At 41.6% G+C, this 20,428-nt stretch overlaps 1 protein-coding gene across 3 annotated transcripts in view; it reads left to right on the forward strand.

The window, feature by feature from the left end:
• Positions 1–3,224: 3,224 nt before the first annotated feature.
• The window catches only part of tinagl1 (tubulointerstitial nephritis antigen-like 1), a 36,091-nt gene continuing 18,887 nt past the window's right edge, over positions 3,225–20,428 (forward strand). Inside the window, exons 1-3 of one of the 3 annotated variants that reach the window (XM_047383862.1) lie at positions 3,225–3,585; positions 11,615–11,855; positions 17,002–17,068. In XM_047383862.1, the coding sequence (XP_047239818.1) occupies positions 3,397–3,585; positions 11,615–11,855; positions 17,002–17,068 (497 nt within the window). In that variant the 5' untranslated portion in view covers positions 3,225–3,396. Of the gene's footprint in view, positions 3,586–6,418; positions 6,553–11,559; positions 11,856–17,001; positions 17,069–20,428 lie in introns of those variants that run through there. The other 2 variants (XM_047383865.1, XM_047383863.1) reach the window with 2 other exon arrangements.

A 20,428-nucleotide genomic window follows, 5' to 3' on the forward strand; every position in this document is an offset into this window, starting at 1 on the left:
ACTGGTTTCTTGAACATGAAAATCATTTCACTGTCTCCAATGGCTTCCATGGTCACCAGATCTCAATCCAATAGAGTACTTTTGAGATGTGGTGGAAAGAGAGATTCTCCTCTTGTGTAGCCAACATTTCTGCAGTAACTGCATGATGCTGTTATGTCAATGAAGACTTTATTCAAGTATCTCTGTTAGATATGAGAACTTATAAACTAAGTAACTTCAAAGTCCAACCAGGGAAATTCAGAAACTTCAGGAAATTTGGTTAAATCTCTTGAGAGAACTTTGCTAGTAAATTGCACATTTCTTTTCCATGAAAAGCTAAAAGCTTTTCCGTTTAGCAGTTGCCTTCTAGACATTAAGCATATCTAGAAAGCTCTACAAACATACGTTTTAGCTCCGTATAGGGTGTCCACAAGAAAAGCATCGCAACAACACTACTTTCAAAATCATTTTGCCATAATCCAGCCATGTTCTAGTGGGTCCTATAGGTCATACTGAGCATTGCAAGGGGAAAATAAAATCATTGTAATTTAAGAGTAAACTTTTAATTTTAATGTGCATCAGAAGGAAGAACAAGTCAGAATTTAGACAACTTGAATGGTTGCTGACAGTGATAAAAAAAATAGCTGTATATGGGTAAAACTTTTCCTTAGTATGCATTTTTTATTTAGATGATTATGATTTGCACATATCTACTGCATGGTCACTAAAGTTTCACTGATTACATGAAGACTTTTATTGCATCTGCTGAGCTGGCGAATCTGATCAAGCTAAACGTCTATTTGATTCTGAATAAAAGGTCAGGTTTTTTATGGCTCTATGATTCAGATCCTTTGTCAGCAGTAAACAGTCTGTAAGCCAGTGCTTTCACAATCATTATGAGTTGACAGAGAGACTGACATACAAGGGTGGCAGAAGTGAAAAACAGCACTTAAATTTATTTTGACAGCTATGGCCAAACACCTTTTTATATTGTCATTTTGTTCTAGCTGAATTCCAAAAACTTAGTTCAATCTTTGCCTTACTTTAGATTGATAAGAGACTTATAGAGAGACATGCAGCACATTTCCCTGGAAAGACTCATGTTGACATGGACAACCATCTCTGTCAACAGATTTTCTTTACGCATTAACAAATCAATCTAGGACGTCTTTACAAATGTAAGTGCTACAAACAACGTTAATTTTTGATAGAACAAAAGAATCAGCTTTTGGTCAAGATATATATGTGCAAGATTTATTTTCGCCCTTTGGGCACTCATTTCAGGAATTAACATGGTTCCTCTGGTCTCAATTTCACATGTCATAGATGTGTCAGTCATGCATTTCTGAGGTCAGTGTCCTTTTTTGAAAAAGTGTTTCTTCCTCAACTACTTTTCACTGGCAGTTTTCGTTATGTGTGGCTCTTCACTTTCTTTGTTGTTTGAAGTGGTTGTAGCTGTGAATGTGTAATAAAAGTTGACAGGCTTTTGTTTTATTGGTGAAGGAATTTTCATTTGGTTGGAGAGTTTACCTGTTCTCTCTGTTTTTTATTTAGTAATAGTTATGTTGTCAAGAAAGGTGAGGATTGAAACGTTGACAGACAAGTAAATAAAGACCTTTGTGGGTGTTTTTCTTGGTAACCACCTTGAAAACATCCACATTGGTGATGCACTCTGCTCTCGAACAGCATTTGTGTTGCCAGCATGTTCCTGGAACAGAAATCCACCAGGGGCATTAGGACGGACACGAGTCTCCTCCTCCGGAGGGTAAGTGGTGCAGACCCCCACCCTGACGCAGTGCAGCTGGAGTTCCCGGCCTCTGTCTTTTTAGTATCATGGGATGATTATGATCCAACGCTCTACAGAAAAAGAGCGATTGTTCCCCAGAATGACTGTGTGTGTATGTGACTGGCCCATGCTGTGCAGCTGTCAATTCCAGATTCAGTGCTTGTTAATTTCCATAAAAATGCTCCAAATAAACGAAATATATACCACATACACACAAATGTGCTGACCTTTAAGAGTGCACGGATTTTTTTGTGTGAGTGTACCTGGATGTGTAATATATTTCCCCCTGAGTGAGGCTGCTGACAGTACTTTTTCTATGTATAGACTCTTTTGTTGCAATCTGTGTCCTCCTATTTTTTTCTGAATTACCTCACTAACAGAAGCATTGCTAATCTGATATCAGATCCTTCTGCTCTGGTTAATTTAGAGGTCAGTTTGAGTCACTGTAGTCTGGGTCAATCCCTCACATTGAATGTACACCCATACATGTGTCTTATGACAGACCGCCTACACACGTTGTGAAACAGGCTTCTTACAACTATCCCAAATGATTCACTTTTCTTGTCTTCACTGACCTATACATGAATCACACACACTTGCTCATGTACTGACTTTCTTCTCAGACTCATGTGTCTTTGTTTTGTTCCTGAGGGTCTGCAGACCTTCATGCATTCTTGTGTTTTTATGGTTAAAGGAGCATCATCACCATTCTTCTCAAGCAGTGACTCGCCTAATGTCAGTAGCTTTGCAAATTTCTTTATGTGTTAGTACAACTGAATGACATACAGTTACGGTATAATAATTAAAGAGAGTCTGGTGACATTTGAATACTGTTAAGATAGCTTGGGGCGCCTTGTTTCAGGAGGAACAGGGTTGTGTAAGACTTGTTAAAGCCATAATTATAGGCTTCTTTAAAAAGCAAACCTGTTATCCAGAACTGCTCCAGTTTTGCACATGTTATCTAGTAACCGTCTGAAAGCATTTTATGCCTGTTGAGTAATTTAACCATGTTTTGAATCAGGCAGATGACTAATAGATATGACTAATATATATATATTCCCCTCATTTCTATATCTATATATCTATAGATATATAATATATATAAGTGTGTGTGTGTATATATATATATATATATATATATATCTATATATACACACACTTGCACACACCTTTGGGACAATTGGGCCAGTGATCAGTACTTTGTAAAGGTCATTGTCAAATGCTAACTTTAATGTCCTTAAGCCACTTTGTAGCTAATTTGGTGGTAAGATTAAAGGTAATTTCCCATTTGAAATACTAGCCTTTTGTCAGGATCTGTGCCATGTCTGTCTGTTTTGGTGCTATTTCTGTTCTTGGCCTCTAGATGGCGTTTTGAACCACAGGAGAGGTGACAGGTGTTCTCTATCTCCTTGATGATCTACTGAGGAGTATTTAAGGAGGAGGCTGCCAGCAACTCACTGCCAGAGTGTTGCCCTTTGTGGTACAGCTCAAGCCACATTACTTTGCCTTGCTCTTGCTCTGCTCTTTGTAATTTTGGATTTATTGCCTTGCAGGTCACTTGAACCTGACTTTGCCTTCAGCATCAAACCCTGCATGGATTACCGTTTTCTGGAAAGAAGCTATCCAGCTCCATGAACCAAGACTCAAGCCTCCTGTTTCCTCATTGGATCAAACCTGCTGGCAGTCTCCTGATTCCTTCGTTCCGTGGATCTACCACTGTGAACCCTGTCCACCCTCCTCCTTCCATTGCACCAACTACAGAAACACGTGGACCATCAATCATACTGGCACACCAGTGTTCACTGTCTCCGGTCCCACGGGTAAGCAACCTCCTGGTTTCCCCACCCCCCTCTGGTGGATCTCTCCCTCAAACCAGTAAGGCAGAAATATAATTTGGGAATATAGGTCCTGAGTTTCCCCTTGCTTATAGTTCTGTTTATTTTACAGTTGGTGTCCCTGTTCCAGTCTCCTGCACTTTTCAACATACGCTTAATAAACTTCTTATCGTTAAAACTCTGTCTCCTGAATTGCTTTCTGCATGTGGGTCAAATCTGTTCGAAACATTATGACACCTTTAACTTGCTGGTTGATGTCTTGAGCTGTTGCTTCAACATTTCCACATCATGTGCTTTCTGCATGATGTCATCTGTTTTGTGAAATTCATCAGCCCCTCCAGCAGCAACACCTGATGCTGCTACACGCACACTTTAGTTGAGATTGTGTTCTCAGGCTTGCAGCTTCCCCCTTTTTCTTCCAAAAGTAACATGATCAACATCTTACATTTAACATGTAACATGATGGCCATGGTGACACTTAAATTTTAGTTTAATCAGACCACGGGACGTCTCTAAAAAAGTTACATGTTTGTCCCTATTGGCACATGCAAACTACAAAGTTTTTAATGCCACTTTCTGAGTAATGACTTTTTCCTCACTGAGTGGCCTTTGAGCTCATGCCAGTACAGGACTCGTTTTACTGTGAATAATAACTCTTTCAAGCTTCAGCCAGCATCTTCTTTTAGTTTTGTTCCGGGATCTGTAGACACATTTAGCACCAAAACGTCTGTGGAACAAACAAAACCATCTCCTTTCTTATCAGTATATCTGCCCATTCCCTTGGTGTTTATACTACACGTATAGTTGTTGCTGAATGTGGCACCTTCAGGTATCTACAAGTTGTGCCAAAGGGTGAAGCAGATTGTGACCCCACAATCTGCTTCACCCTTGGGCACAACCAAAGCTTGGTTCCTGATATTTTTACCAGCGTCAAACATTTTTTTCATGTTACATATTTAAGGTTGGCCTTAAGCTATAAATACGTGTTGGTTTAACTCAAATACTGTGAACTATATCATCATTTGGGCTTTTACAAATTGTTTAAAGGTACAATCTTAGTGCCTTTGGACTTCTGAATTTAAAGACAACGAAAAATAAAAAAAATAAAAAAATAGTCCCATTATTCTAGCATTTACCACGTTAAAAGTAATTTCAGTAATACTAACTAACCTAGAACAGCAAAAGTTTAGTCGGCGCTGATGTTAGATGGTGAGACAAATCTAAAACTTAGTTTTTTTTAAATACATATATGTAAATTTGTGGTTTCAGCTGTAGGTCCCTTTGTCTGGTCAGTGATATTTTTGTTCTCTACCCCCCATCCTCCTACCCCACTGTGTCTGACACCCTGCTGTGTCTCATTGATTCAGCTTTTGGCTTATCGAATGAGCCAGATGAGCAGGGCGTGTTTAACAGCACAGCTGTCTTCCTTCGGCACCATGTCACTCCCCTGATCAATAATGCCCAGAAAACAGTGCTTGACTGAAATAAATTTGTCTCTTTACCTAAATTTTGAGGACTTTTTTTTTTTTTTCCCCCTTATCTAAGTATTTAACACATCAACATGAGATTAACAACCTAACTGTTGCAGAAATACAATGAAAAACATAAGGTTACTTGTGCCTGCACGTGTTTACTGTTACAGTGTTATGATTGTAACCATCAAAACTGCTGAAATAAAAAAGTGACATATGGATTTATTCTGAAGCAGAATTGAATAAAACATATATGATGAGGACAATCCTATTAAGCCTGATATTTTAAAACTCATCAGGGTTCAGTAACTCACTGCATCCCACCTGTAATAATCGTATTTACCTTGGAATGAATCAGATGTAATAAAATAGAGGCTGATGACAGAAAAGATTCAGGATAATGGATATCACAGACGAAAAATAAAAGAAAAACAGTCATATTTTGAGCATTTAGAGCATTTAGCTTTAATTTCTGGCAGAACATAATCTGCAGCTGGTTTGTAAACTGCTAGAACATAAAAGGCCTTGAGCAATCCATCCAGGGTGAGTGAGTTGGGGTTTATGCAATCTCTGTCCAGTAGGAAGTCATCGGAAGTTGCTGCTGTGAACACTTTAAGAATCTCGAACTCTGCACAGCAATGCAGTGGGGTCTCACATATGCTGCATTTGCCACATTAGCACAGACACACATGCAAACATTGTTGTGGCGGGTGTCTGAGCTCAGGAGGGACTGGGTCCTGGCTTTGACCTTGGCTGGGTCGTGGGACTCTGTGCCTTACACCTTACCCTATGCCTTTGTGGCCTGGGGGCTGCTGCTCTTGTGCTTCACTGATGACCTACCACTGTGTGGAGCATATTGCTGCTCTAGGGTGATGCCTTGTTTCTGTCCACCTGGGGCTGCTGCAGCCTTCCAGAGCCAGGTCCACCTGTCCTTTGCTGCTCTTGGTGGCTGTGTGTTGCAGGCCTTCTACCATTCTCACCACTCTTACAACTCTGCACCTCCAGGTGACACTTGACAATAAATTCTGCACAGCGAGTGTAGGGCAAATTCAAGGCTGTAGGTGAAAGTAACAGTTTACAGAAACTGGGTTACAGTAGACTGAATACAGACATGTCTGAGTGCATTTTCCCATGGAGGTTCCTGGATGATAAGGAGAGGAAAGCTGAAAACAGATACTCAAACAGAGATAGCTACTAGAAAAAAGAGGCTGAATGAGTAGAAGAGAGAATTTGCAGGAGGCAGTGAAGCAGGGGACAGGGCCTGGAGTGAAGGGGGTCGGGGGAGTGGTTAGCTGCGCTCTGCATTTATATAGAGAAGGCAGTCTGACAGAGCAGATCCTGTTAGAGTGTGAGCAGAAGAGAAAGGAGGACTGACCTTTCAGACTCTCACTACCTGTAAATTACTTCCTGACTAACGCAGCAACAAAACTTTGCTCGTTTCTGTTGGATTATAAACTCAGGATTTCTGTTTCATTAAAAGGTAAAAACTGATTTTGGCTTTGTACAGCAGCTTTGTTTCGTGTGGCAGATTCCAGGCAGGTGCAGCCTCAGAGTTTTCATGGCTTACGTTGTTCTCAGGTTACTTGAATGCTTTTCTGAGTAAAATGATTTGAAGTGTCTGCTGAACTCTGTCCTCTTTTTGTTTGATTTATGACTCATTATGTGTTAGTCAAGGCTTTGCTGTTATAATTTATTTACTTTCTGGGTGTTTAGCTGTGTGACAATATTCTAGAAGATTTGTCATGGAAAGGTGAATGTGAATTACAGATTGAGCAGTTTTATGTGAACCAGTTTGTGTTTGCGTCTGTCTGGTCCTCTTGTGCAATTCAAAGAGCTGTGATCCATTCACCAACCTGTTTTACTTAACACTTGAGGGGAACTGTATGACCATCAATTACCAGTGTTGGACAGGACTGTGTGACAGAGAGGGAAATAATTCAGGAAGGCCTTTTACAAAAATATAGAGAATATCTGGTGGCTGGTGCTGCAGTATCTCCAAGGAAATTGAAACAGTGATGTGAAAAAGAGAAGATGTTAAAAAGTCTGCTGCTGCCAAAAATACTGCATTATATTGATTGTAGTTGAGTTGTCATTGTTTTGAGATAATGTTTCTGTATACATTAATGTTCAGAGTTTTAAAACAATATATTTAAAAATACATTTTCTCTTGAAAACCGGGTTTTGTTTCTGTTTTTCCGTACTTCACTACGTTGTGCAGTCACAAGCTGTGAATGTGCACTTCTCAGCCTCTGCTGTGTAAAATGAGCATGTACAGGTCCTTCTCAAAATATTAGCATATTGTGATAAAGTTCATTATTTTCCATAATGTCATGAAGAAAATTTAACATTCATATATTTTAGATTCATTGCACACTAACTGAAATATTTCAAGCCTTTTATTGTCTTAATACGGATGATTTTGGCATACAGCTCATGAAAACCCAAAATTCCTATCTCACAAAATTAGCATATTTCATCCGACCAATAAAAGAAAAGTGTTTTTAATACAAAAAACGTCAACCTTCAAATAATTATGTACAGTTATGCACTCAATACTTGGTCGGGAATCCTTTGGCAGAAATGACTGCTTCAATGCGGCGTGGCATGGAGGCAATCAGCCTGTGGCACTGCTGAGGTCTTATGGAGGCCCAGGATGCTTCGATAGCGGCCTTTAGCTCATCCAGAGTGTTGGGTCTTGAGTCTCTCAACGTTCTCTTCACAATATCCCACAGATTCTCTATGGGGTTCAGGTCAGGAGAGTTGGCAGGCCAATTGAGCACAGTGATACCATGGTCAGTAAACCATTTACCAGTGGTTTTGGCACTGTGAGCAGGTGCCAGGTCGTGCTGAAAAATGAAATCTTCATCTCCATAAAGCTTTTCAGCAGATGGAAGCATGAAGTGCTCCAAAATCTCCTGATAGCTAGCTGCATTGACCCTGCCCTTGATAAAACACAGTGGACCAACACCAGCAGCTGACACGGCACCCCAGACCATCACTGACTGTGGGTACTTGACACTGGACTTCTGGCATTTTGGCATTTCCTTCTCCCCAGTCTTCCTCCAGACTCTGGCACCTTGATTTCTGAATGACATGCAGAATTTGCTTTCATCCGAAAAAAGTACTTTGGACCACTGAGCAACGGTCCAGTGCTGCTTCTCTGTAGCCCAGGTCAGGCGCTTCTGCCGCTGTTTCTGGTTCAAAAGTGGCTTGACCTGGGGAATGCGGCACCTGTAGCCCATTTCCTGCACACGCCTGTGCACGGTGGCTCTGGATGTTTCTACTCCAGACTCAGTCCACTGCTTCCGCAGGTCCCCCAAGGTCTGGAATCGGCCCTTCTCCACAATCTTCCTCAGGGTCCGGTTACCTCTTCTCATTGTGCAGCGTTTTCTGCCACACTTTTTCCTTCCCACAGACTTCCCACTGAGGTGCCTTGATACAGCACTCTGGGAACAGCCTATTCGTTCAGAAATTTCTTTCTGTGTCTTACCCTCTTGCTTGAGGGTGTCAATAGTGGCCTTCTGGACAGCAGTCAGGTCGGCAGTCTTACCCATGATTGGGGTTTTGAGTGATGAACCAGGCTGGGAGTTTTAAAGGCCTCAGGAATCTTTTGCAGGTGTTTAGAGTTAACTCGTAGATTCAGATGATTAGGTTCATAGCTCGTTTAGAGACCCTTTTAATGATATGCTAATTTTGTGAGATAGGAATTTTGGGTTTTCATGAGCTGTATGCCAAAATCATCCGTATTAAGACAGTAAAAGACCTGAAATATTTCAGTTAGTGTGCAATGAATCTAAAATATATGAATGTTAAATTTTCATCATGACATTATGGAAAATAATGAACTTTATCACAATATGCTAATATTTTGAGAAGGACCTGTATATATGTGAATGGTTGTCGGTGCTGAGGGTCCATCTGTGGCTGTAGTTGCTTGGCTACAGCAGCTGTCCTGAGCTCTAGTTGACCATATGGCAGCTTTTATTAAAGAAGCAGGAGTAAAAACAAAGCTTAAGCATTGATCTATTAAACTGATGAAACAGAGCGTTAGAATTTCACATATAAAATGATTTAAGCCACTTGCATGCATTGTATTGTGACTGCTTTTAAGTAAGTTTAGCTAGCTAAATCCCAACCTACTTTCAAAAAATATAATTCTTGCAAACTTTTAGGAAGATTTTACTTAAATAAATTAGCTTCCAATTGTTCTGTTTTATACTGATTTTTTTGCGAACATTTTTGACATCAGCCAACATTATGACCACTCCTCCTTGAAGTAAAAAAGTCTGATTAACTCTTTATCATGGCACCTGTTAGTGTATGGGATATAGGCTGCTCATAAACATTGGGTTCTTTATGATGATGTGTTAGAAGCAGAAAAAAACACAGTCCATTGCAGTTTGTTGCGAAGGGTGCGTACTGGGAAGTTAGATGGAGTGCAAATAATTTTATACCAAAACATCAGAAAAATTTACATTTTAAAAATTATTAATTAAGATAACCAGTACAGCTGCAGTTATTAGTACAAACAGCTTTTATGTATCCATAAGATCCGCTCTATCACAACAGACAGATGGCCATAAAATCATGACATCCTTCCTTGTTTCTTTCATGAAGTCATCCTGTTTGTCCTCCATGTTAAAAATAATCTAAAAATAATTATATACTATATATACTATATACTATATATACTGTATATACTTTATAACTACTGCATAAAATGTTACTAAAATTGTAATAAACATTTTAAGTCCATTTAAACAAGATTGCATGAAACCTTTTTTCTGACAAACACAGCAAAGACGTGATACTCAGTGGCTACGACTGGCTAAAATACTCAGCTTGCTAGCCAGTTTGTCTTTAGCATTAGCACTGTAGCTAAATAAAGCTGGATACGATTAAATCTATTCTAGCAAGATGGCTCTTTAACATTTTCTCTAACAATAACAGCTAAGATTTGTCATTAATTGGCAAGGACTGCCTGGGGATCAAGCAACTTGGATAGCAAGCTAGTTTGCCTTTAGCTCTACTGTTATCGCAAACTGAAGTTCTTGCTCCAACGCAAAGGTCTCCCATTCTAGCTCTAAGCTATTTACTAACATGATAAACATATCAACTTAGTAACTAATACAACCCCTATAAACTATTTTGCCATAACGTTATTTTAAGTAGTCACCAAACATGACAAAAGGGAATAATGTTTGACTTCAGTTAAATTAAAATCAAAATGCTTGGGTAGGATTTGTTACCAAAATAGAGCAGCTACTGTTGATCAACTTTACATTTACAAACGTATTTTCTTGATTGAAAACTAAATAATATAATTAACTAATACTTAGTAATTTCTAATATTTTATAGTCTAGCCATTTAGAGGGCGGGAATATTTTGGCTTAAGAATATGTTGTTGAATACCTTACAACTTTGTTTTGTTTAAACCAACTTCCAAATAATACTTTTTTTTGATGGAGGTTACTTTATAAGAATTATGCTCCTCAGCATTCAGGGGTTTATCATGAATTACTTGTTCATCAGTTTGACCTGAAGCTTCTCTGTGAGCACCCTGGTGGGAGTTTTATTGCACTGCCTTGAATGTGCCACAACAAAACACTTGTGCTAAAGAGGGGACGTCCTGCCCATCCCATGCTACTGTATGCTTTGTTTCATGTTTTTGTGTGTAGGTATTTGACAACTAAAGACACATTCAGGCAGAGTACCGCCTTACTATGTGCATATGTTCATTGTGAACAGATTCCTGAATTGACAATTGATGATGCTCTTTATATAAGCAGCAAGGCAATTCCTCCCGTTGGTCTGCATGGACACACCCGGACAGAAACTTAAAACCAGCACTCTTTAAAGTGCATCCAGAACAAAAGAACATATTGCTGTGAACCCTAAATAGAGCAACATGCAAACACATACAAAAACTGGGCTTTGTATTTATTACAATAGAAGAATTGTGCTTTCAAAACAGGACAACTAGCTCTGACGTGTAACCCCCAATAATCTTTGCTACCTGTCTGCCCCTTTAAAGCACTCAGTGTTCCTGACATTTATCGGTTGTTTCCATTCCTTTCTTTGCTGACTGCATTTTCCTATTTTGCTGCTGTTTGTCCTGGCTGTTTGAAAGGAAAATCAGGGAAAAGGGGCTCAGTCTTTAGGCATCCCATGGGATTCTGTTTGGAGCACAAGTTGCAAATTTTGCTCAAACTTCTCTGTTGTGCGTCTATCTGTTCTGCCAAGCTTGTGGATCAATGGATATGTATGTGTGTGACTCATAGAGCAGCATGCGCATGAGGTGTTGGCAGATGCCCTAAACCAATTACTTGGCTTACTCTGTGATTTCAGTACTTTCAAAGATTTGTATGATTGCAATATAATTTGTTTTAATACCATCCACCAAACCAAACCATGCTTGGGTGGAATAAAATCCAGTTTATCTATACATTTCTAAGACATGCTTTCTTTTCACTTCCTTTGTTACAGATTAATCATGTGTCTTATTGTTTTGACTGCGGTGGTGATGCTCCTGGTTGTGCAGGAAGGTGCTGCAGACAGAACCAAAAGGGAGCTGGCCAGCCCTCTGCATCCTGGCGGCATCAGGGACCCATTTGGCTCATACTGCCAGAGAAGAGGAGGTTGCTGCCCTGGCAGAGATGACCTGTGCACCGTGCCCTACCTGGATACGATCTGCTACTGTGACTTGTTCTGCAACCGTACCGTCTCTGACTGTTGCCCAGACTTCTGGGGTCACTGTTTGGGCATTCAGCCACCTTTCATTGGTATGTAAGGGTGATTGTGTGTTTGTCTGTGCTTCGCTTACTTTTGTAAGGGTCTGTGTGATCAGGGTTGTTTAGGCTCAATCCCAGAGCAATACTGGACCCTGCTGACATAAAAATTAAATACAGTGACACAATGTACCTGCCTGCATTGTTTTAACCTTCTTTTACAAAGTTTTAGCTACAACTAGAACAACTCTGAGCCAGCCATGTTTCAGTTCAGAGAATCAATCTGATGTCACAGAAACTTTCAAAATGAACACAACTATTTTGACACTAAATGTTCTAACTTGACAGTACCTTGTAAAAGTATCTGTACCCTTTAAAAATGTTCACATTTCTCATGTTACAACCACAAACTTGAATGTATTTCATTAGGATTAAGTGATAATTGACTAATAAGGCTGGGCGTTTGGATGAATTTATCAACCATCGCTGATTGGCTGAACCAACTGCCATTTGTTTTTAATGAGAGCAATGTTTTTTTCTGCCTTTCACCCGTATACTGCTGGAGATAGGCAGCTCCCCCGTGCCCCCACTATGGAATAAGCAGTATAGAAGATGAATTAATGAATGAATTAATGTTTTTCTCTTTTATTATGCTGTTTTGGAAAACCCATAGACTAAAACCAGTTTTAGTGGATTCAGATTTCTCTTTAAAAACCGCAATATGAGAAAATATCAGAACAGCATGAAAAGTAATGGTGTAGCCTTCCTGCAGTGAGGTGTCATTAATTATTTGCACACCTCGCTGGGGGGAAAGGAGCCTGAACTTGTGAGGGCGGTCTAGAGATATCGACTAGAAGTAGTCGGGCTCGCCTCCACGCACAGCATGGGCTCTGGAACCCATCTCCTCGAGAGGGGCTGGACTCTCTTCTACTCTGGAGTGGCCCACAGGGAGAGGCGGCGGGCTGGGGTGGGTTTGCTCGTCGCCGAGCGGAGTACCCGGCCTTCTTGGCATCCCTGTCGGGGGTGCTGGATAGTGGCCCTCCTGGGGACTCCATTATTCTGCTGGGGGACTTCAACGCCCACGTGGGAAACGACAGTGACACCTGGAGAGGCGTGATCAGGAGCGGTGTTTTGTTATTGGACTTCTGTGCTAGTCACGGATTGTCCATAATGAACACCATGTTCAAACATAAGGGTGTCCATCAGTGCACTTGGCACCAGGACACCCTAGGCAGGAGGTCAATGATCGACTTTGTTGTCGTATCATCAGACCTTCGGCCGCATGTTTTGGACACTCGGGTGAAGAGAGGGGCTGAGCTGTGCACTGATCACCACCTGGTGGTGAGTTGGATCTGTTGAGGGAGGAGAAAGCCGGACAGACTTGGCAGGCCCAAGCGCATAGTGAGGGTCTGCTTGGAACGTTTGGCAGACCCCTTGGCCAGGGATGTATTCAACTGTCACCTCCGGGAGAGCTTTGACCAGATTCCAAGGGATGTTGGAGACATAGAGTATGAGTGGACCACGTTCTCCGCATCTATTGTCGATGCTACTGCCCGTAGCTGCGGCCGTAAGGTCTGCGGTGCCTGTCGCGGCGGCAATCCCCGAACCCGGTGTTGGACACTGGCAGTAAGGGATGCTGTCAAGCTGAAGGAGTCCTATCGGCTGTGGATGGCTTGTGGGACTCCTGAGGCGGCTGATGGGTACCGTGGGGCCAAGCGTGCCGCGGCCCGGGCGGTGGCAGAGGCAAAAACTTGGACCTGCGAGGAGTTCGGTGAGGCCATGGAGAAGGACTACCGGTTGGCCCCGAAGCGATTCTGGCAAACTGTCCGGCGCCTCGGGAGGGGGAAGCAGTGCTTCGCCAACATTGTTTACAGTGGGGGTGGGGAGCTGCTGACCTCGACTGGGGACATTATCGGGCGGTGGAAGGAGTACTTCGAGAATCTCCTCAATCCTGCCATCACGCATTCCCTGGTGGAAACAGAGGCTGGGGACTCGGGGTTGGACTCTTTCATCACCCGGGCTGAAGTCACAGAGGTGGTTAAAAAACTCCGCGGTGGCAGGGCTTCGCGGTTGGATGAGATCCGTCCTGAGTACCTCAAGTCTTTGGATGTTGTGGGGCTGTCATGGTTGACACGTCTCTTCAACATTGTGTGGCGGACGGGGACAGTGCCTTTGGATTGGCAGACTGAGGTGGTGGTCCCCCTACATAAGAATGGTGACCGGAGGGTGTGTTCCAACTACAGGGGGATCACACTCCTCAGCCTCCCTGGTAAGGCCTACGCCAGGGTATTGGAGAGGAGAGTCCGGCCGATAGTCGAACCCCGGCTTCAGGAGGAGCAGTGTGGTTTTCGTCCCGGCCGTGGACCAAAACCACACTGGACCAGCTCTATACCCTCTACAGGGTACTCGAGGGTTCATGGGAGTTTGCCCAAGCGGTCCGCATGTGTTTTGTGGACCTGGTGAAAGCATTTGACTGTGTCCCTCGTGATGCCTTATGGGGGGTGCTCCAGGAGTATGGAATCGGGGGCCCTTTACTAGGGGCCATCCGGTCTCTGTACAAGCGGAGCAGGAGTTTGGTTCGCATTGCCGGCACTAAGTCGGACCTGTTCCTGGTGCATGTTGGACTCCGACAGGGCTGCCCTTTGTCACCGGTCCTGTTCATAACTTTTATGGACAGGATTTCTAGGCGCAGCCAAGGGCCGGAGGGGGTCTGGTTTGGGGACCAGAGGATTTCGTCTCTTCTTTTTGCAGATGACCTGGTCCTGCTGGCCCCCTCTAGCCAAGACCTACAGTATGCACTGGGGCGGTTCGCAGCCGAGTGTGAAGCGGCTGGGATGAAGATCAGCTCCTCCAAGTCCGAGGCCATGGTTCTCGACCGGAAAAGGTTGGCTTGTCCTCTTCAGGTTGGAGGGGAGTTCCTGCCTCAAGTGGAGGAGTTTAAGTATCTCGGGGGTCTTGTTCACGAGTGAGGGAAGAATGGAGCGGGAGATCGACAGACAGATCGGTGCGGCCGCCACAGTAATGGGGGCATTGTGCCGGTCCGCTGTGGTGAAGAGAGAGCTGAGCAGAAAAGCGAAGCTCTCAATTTACCGGTCGGTCTACGTTCATACCCTCACCTATGGCCATGAACTTTGGGTCATGACTGAAAGAATGAGATCCCGGATACAAGCAGCTGAAATGAGCTTCCTCTGTAGGGTGGCCCGGCACTCCCTTAGAGATAGGGTGAGGAGCTCGGCCATCCTCGAGGGGCTCGGAGTAGAGCCGCTGCTCCTCCACATCGAGAGGAGCCAGTTGAGGTGGCTCGGGCATCTATACCGGATGCCTCCTGGACGCCTTCCTCGGGAGGTGTTCCAGGCACGTCCCACCGGGAGGAGGCCTAGGGGACGACCCAGGACACGTTGGAGGGACTATGTCTCTCGGCTGGCCTGGGAACGCCTTGGGCTCCCCCCGGAGGAGCTGGAGGAGGTGTCTGGGGAGAGGGACGTCTGGGCGTCTCTGCTGAGTCTGCTGCCCCTGCGACCCGGTCCCGGATAAAGCGGAAGACGAGTACGAGTAATTAGAGGACATGACATGAGTGTTTATGAGGAAGCAGTTACTGTTTTTGGAGGCTTTTACTTTTATTTAAAAAAGAACAACATTTCCAAATTCAGTTTCTTTCACAACATAGGCTGAAAGCCCAAAATAATCAAACAGAGAAATTTTAATATGGTCCATATTCCTGTTATCTCCTGAAAGTATTGCTTTCTCTCTCAGTTCCTAAATAAACCATCTTATAAAATAAATTACATAATCATAAAGAATACTTGTTTTAGACAGAATCAACTTCAACAACATCCTCTGCAGCTCTTGGCTTCCATGGGTACTACCCAATAATGAACCAGGGTTGTCTAGAAAAATATAATATAAACCTTAGTTTGGTGCGTTCACTGATCAGAAAAGGTTTGGCTTTTTGAGTTTCCACCGAGGGCTGATCAAGCTAAAAAGTCATCTGAGTTAGATTTTTTCTGTGCATCTTTATATTTTGGAATTAAAACAGCACACCTTCATTTAAAAAATGCAATATTGATCCCTGTGTATATTGTACCATAATGAAATTAATAAGTCGTATGAGTTAGGTATTCATTTAACCTCATCCTACATCTCAATGCATACTATGCACGTGGCTGCAGTTGGACTCCCTTAACAGATATAGCACCACTCTCTGCAGAGGTGGAGAAGGTGCCATTGAAAGCAAAGACCCTCAATGACAGGGATCAGTGCAGGAAACAGTGGGATTCTTATTAACTAGGAATGAGTAGGAGGGGTGTAAGACTGAACCAGAGGAGATCAGGAGAAAGAATGTGGGCTATGTGGAGGGTAGGAGAGACAGACAATGAGGGGAAGAGGGGTCTAAGCAGTTGTGTTTTTAATGGTCAGCAAGGTAGGGGTCTTTTGAGGTTTGACACCATGCCTGGACATATATTTTCTTAAATTTCCTATGTGGAATGAACTTATTCCTTCTGAAAGTGGGAGGTGGGAGAGTTTTAATCTGTAACTTGTTGCAACAAGTGAGTTATGGCAGACCAACTTAGACAGCTGTAAGGGTGGAGGATTGGTGTCGAAGGTCTCAACCATAAATCATTATCAGCTCAGGGACCCACAGTAAATTCTGGGCCATGTCATTTGTTAAATTCCACATGGCGCTGACACCCCTAACAACTGTAAATCAGAGGGTAGATAAACCTCATCATGTCTGTCTGAGTCAGTTAAGTTTTCTCTGTAACAAGGTCCAAACTTCAAGAGGAGGAAGGTCAAAGGGATTCAAAACAAAGACTAAAGCTGATTCATGGTTTGCTGTCAGAAATGTTACCCCTGCTGAAGGATTTATGTCATATGAAGTGTTTTCCTTCCCTCCTTTCCAGTAGAGGTGTAGAAGCAGAGTATGAAATGGTTAAACCATGAGAGTCCAGGAAGCCATTGGAATGGAGGAAAGGAGCAAACTCCACATTCCTACACTGGATTACTGGAGCTCAGAGCTCCTTAGATCTCCCATACGCTGTATGGGTGTGTTTGCTGAATATACACTCATTTGTGTGTGTACATCTTGCATCTCTACATTTAAAGCTGCGCTCAAATTTCTTTGAGATTAGTTAAAGGATCAGTTGTGTTTAGCCACATCAAACCCATGTATATTAAACCCCATCTCTTTGTCTCTTCTCAGGCATCTGTGAAAGAAATGGAAACAAGTTCTATACAGGGCAAACATACAAAGAAAACTGCAATTTATGGTATGTAAACCCTACCTTTCCATTTTTTTCTGTATCAGCTACATACATTTTTGGCTTCAAACTCAAAATGTTTTTCTAACGACCCTAAAGCTGAATGTTTTCCTTAACCTTTTGATTGATCTTTCTCCATTTTCTTTGTGCCTGCATTTAAGAATAATAAAAAATATGGAAAATAATCAGACTACAGATTTTTTGAAGATGCGGATGATTCAATTTAATATCAGAGAAATGAACGCAACTTTTTTAACCCCCGAATAAATACTCTTATGTCACATTACATGGTCCTTGCTTTACTGCTTTTTATTTGTTATATGTTGTAGATCAATACAAGGTAGTTCACAATGGTAAAGTGATACATGGTTTCAATAAATTATGCACAAAAAGAAATCAAAGCAAAGTAGTCCACAAATATAGTTATAGGAACAAAAATTCAAATGACCCTGGGAATAAGTATTGAACATACTCACAGAAATTCTTTAAATACTTTGTAGAAAATATAAAGCCTTTGTTGGTAATGACAACCCCTCCTGTATGGAGAAACTATTCACATGCATTGCTCAGATGTGATTTGACCCATTCTTTCACACAAACTGTCTTTAAATCTTAAAGGTTCTGGGTGTCCCTTCTGTACATTCTGCTACTAAGATCTCGCTCTAGATTTTCAGTTGAATCGGGGTCAGATGATTGACTGGGCCATTCTAGCAGTTTTACTTTCCTCTTCTGAAACCACTTAAAGAGTGTCCCTGGCTGTGTGTTTGGAACTATTGTCTTGCCTGGAAATCCAAACATTTAATCTTCAGTTTCATATTAAGAATGCCCCAGTACATTTTTCGATTCATCCTTGCTTCAGTGATATGAAGTCTGCTAGTACCATGTGATGTAAGACAGTCTGCACCATGATCTGCCCACCTGCAACCTTTACTTTTGGCATGATGTTTTTGGGGTGATGTGCAGAATCATTCTTTCTCCAAACATAGTGTGTACAATGACATCCAAAGAGTTCAGCTTTGGTCTCATTTGACCAGACTATATTCTCCCATTATATAACTGACTAATCTTGATCAGCAAATTTTAAATAAGCGTCAGCATGCTTTTATTTCAGCAGTGGAGTCTTGTGCAGTTAGAGTGCTCTAACACTGACTTTATGAAACTATCTAAGAGTGCTCCTTGGCTCATGGACAACTCTTTTGAGCATTTCTTTGACTCCTCTGTCATAAAACTTATGAAGGGCACCTGGCCTGTTGCTGGTTTATAGTGAAATCATGGTCCATCTCCAGATTATGACAATAAGGCTTTTTTTGTAAAGTTTCTTTTTACTTTTATCATATCACTGCATGCAGTACTTTGGTAATGAGAAACCTTTTTATAAGCTTTCGTAATACTAACAGATTTCAGCTGATTTCTTGGCTTTCTGTGCCTTTTTGCATATATTTTTCTGCATGGGCACCATACTAATTCCCTATAAATAACTTAATTGACCAGTTCTTTTTGATTTCTTGGTATGTGTGGATTTCTTGGGCTGGCAATGACATCTAGTGTGAATATATTATAAATATATTCACATTGATTTGTTCAGTACTCATTTTATCCACTGTAGCTCATATTAGCATATTAAAATGCTAAACAGGAAAGTGCCTGTGAAATAGCTAAGACCACCATGATGACTGTGCTGATTTCAAGCAATATGCAGCATGTCATGAACAGCTTTCACTGATTAAATGATTTACTCTAATGGGCTTCCATCAAAGCACAGTTCAGTCTGTATCTGCAGGACTAAAATAGCAACAACTTAACTCAGACTAAAACAAAACAAGGCCCAAAAATTTCCCCATATCTTGTAATAGCAAAATTATATTTATAGACAGCTGTTTCATGTTGCCCTTTGAGTTACATAGTCAATTTGATCGTATTTGAGGCAGTTTTCCTGTTTAGCTCCTTCTTTGATGTAGATAAAAATGCACTTAACTTCAGAAGATAAAACTAATCCTGGATCCAGTAAGACAAAGCTGCATGGTTCTTGTTTTGACTCCTTGAGTAAATTTCTGTGTGAATCTTCTTGGTAGTGTTGATTTGCTATTCCTGTTCGCTATTCCTGAAGGACGTGTTTATACGTCGTTCCCTCATTGTCTGACCCTGATGTGGAATTAAACTCGAACTTAAGGCAAACACTGACTGACTACACAGTTCATGTGGCTATGTTTTTTTGAATGGCAAGCAGTCTGGGTAAAGAGCAGCAGATCTGGAGAGTGAAGTCAAAAAGAAGCAGCTAAATTCCTCCCCTGACTTTGACTTGTGTTTCTCACATTCATGCCAAGTTAAAGCGTGCGTTAAAACATGTGCTCAGTATGACCTGTTTTGGACATAGACATGGTCCACTGGCCTGGTCAGTTCATGGTTTTTTTTGATTGTCAGTGTGATATTTTGTTTTTATTATAGGAACACACTATAATTTTAGTCATAGCATTTTGTAAACAAACCATTCTTACCCCTCTTATCCAAGCTTTCAGGATTAGCTGCATTCATCTCATTGAGTATTTAGGATACAATAGCACAGCTTTTATGGGAACACTGAAATGCAACAACAGTGAAACAAAACCAAAGACACCAACTTGTTATAAAACACAATGTCAAAAAACAGAATTACATTATAAGAAGAACAGAATGTAAAAAGGTATTCATAAAAACATTCATATGATCGGAGAAAATATTTTTGTGAAACAACTCTGTTTTGGGTGTGCAGTTTACCTGGCAGTTAAGGCAAACTGCATGGTGGGACTGGTTTCCTTGCAGTGTCAGACACAGATTAGCTTTACATATCTACCTAACTGACATCATTAAATCAGTGGCACAATAGCACATTTTCTAACCCTAATTTTCTGACCCTAATTTCTGACCCTTCACACAATAGCGGTCAGATACCACATGAGAAAAAAGTTTGGCATGTCAATTTCCAAACCAACCTGCAAGAAAATAATTACTTTTCTTTTTTCTTTGCAGCGTTGGGAAGGGGAAAACATATCCTAGTTCTGTGAAATATCTAAAGGCCCTTTGCTTTATAAATATGTGTTTTGAAAAATTGTAATAGTGTTTTCCTTTTTATAGTTCAGTTTATTTTCATTTTTTCAATTCTTTAGATTGCGCTTGTGCAGTATTTTGGCGACTCAAAAAAGACAAACAAACACAGATGGATTAGAACACCAAGCTAAACCCAAGCTGGTTAACAGAAAACGCAATGCTTAACACATTTCAAACCCTATTTTCCCATCAAGCGAAGATTCTTATAGGTGCATAAGCTCCCACACATGCTCACTAAGGCCATGCACATGGCCTCTTTAAAAGTTACGCCACAACAATGACAAA

This window comes from Girardinichthys multiradiatus, chromosome 13 (genome assembly GCF_021462225.1).
Source record: "Girardinichthys multiradiatus isolate DD_20200921_A chromosome 13, DD_fGirMul_XY1, whole genome shotgun sequence".
Taxonomy (NCBI): Eukaryota; Metazoa; Chordata; class Actinopteri; order Cyprinodontiformes; family Goodeidae; genus Girardinichthys; species Girardinichthys multiradiatus.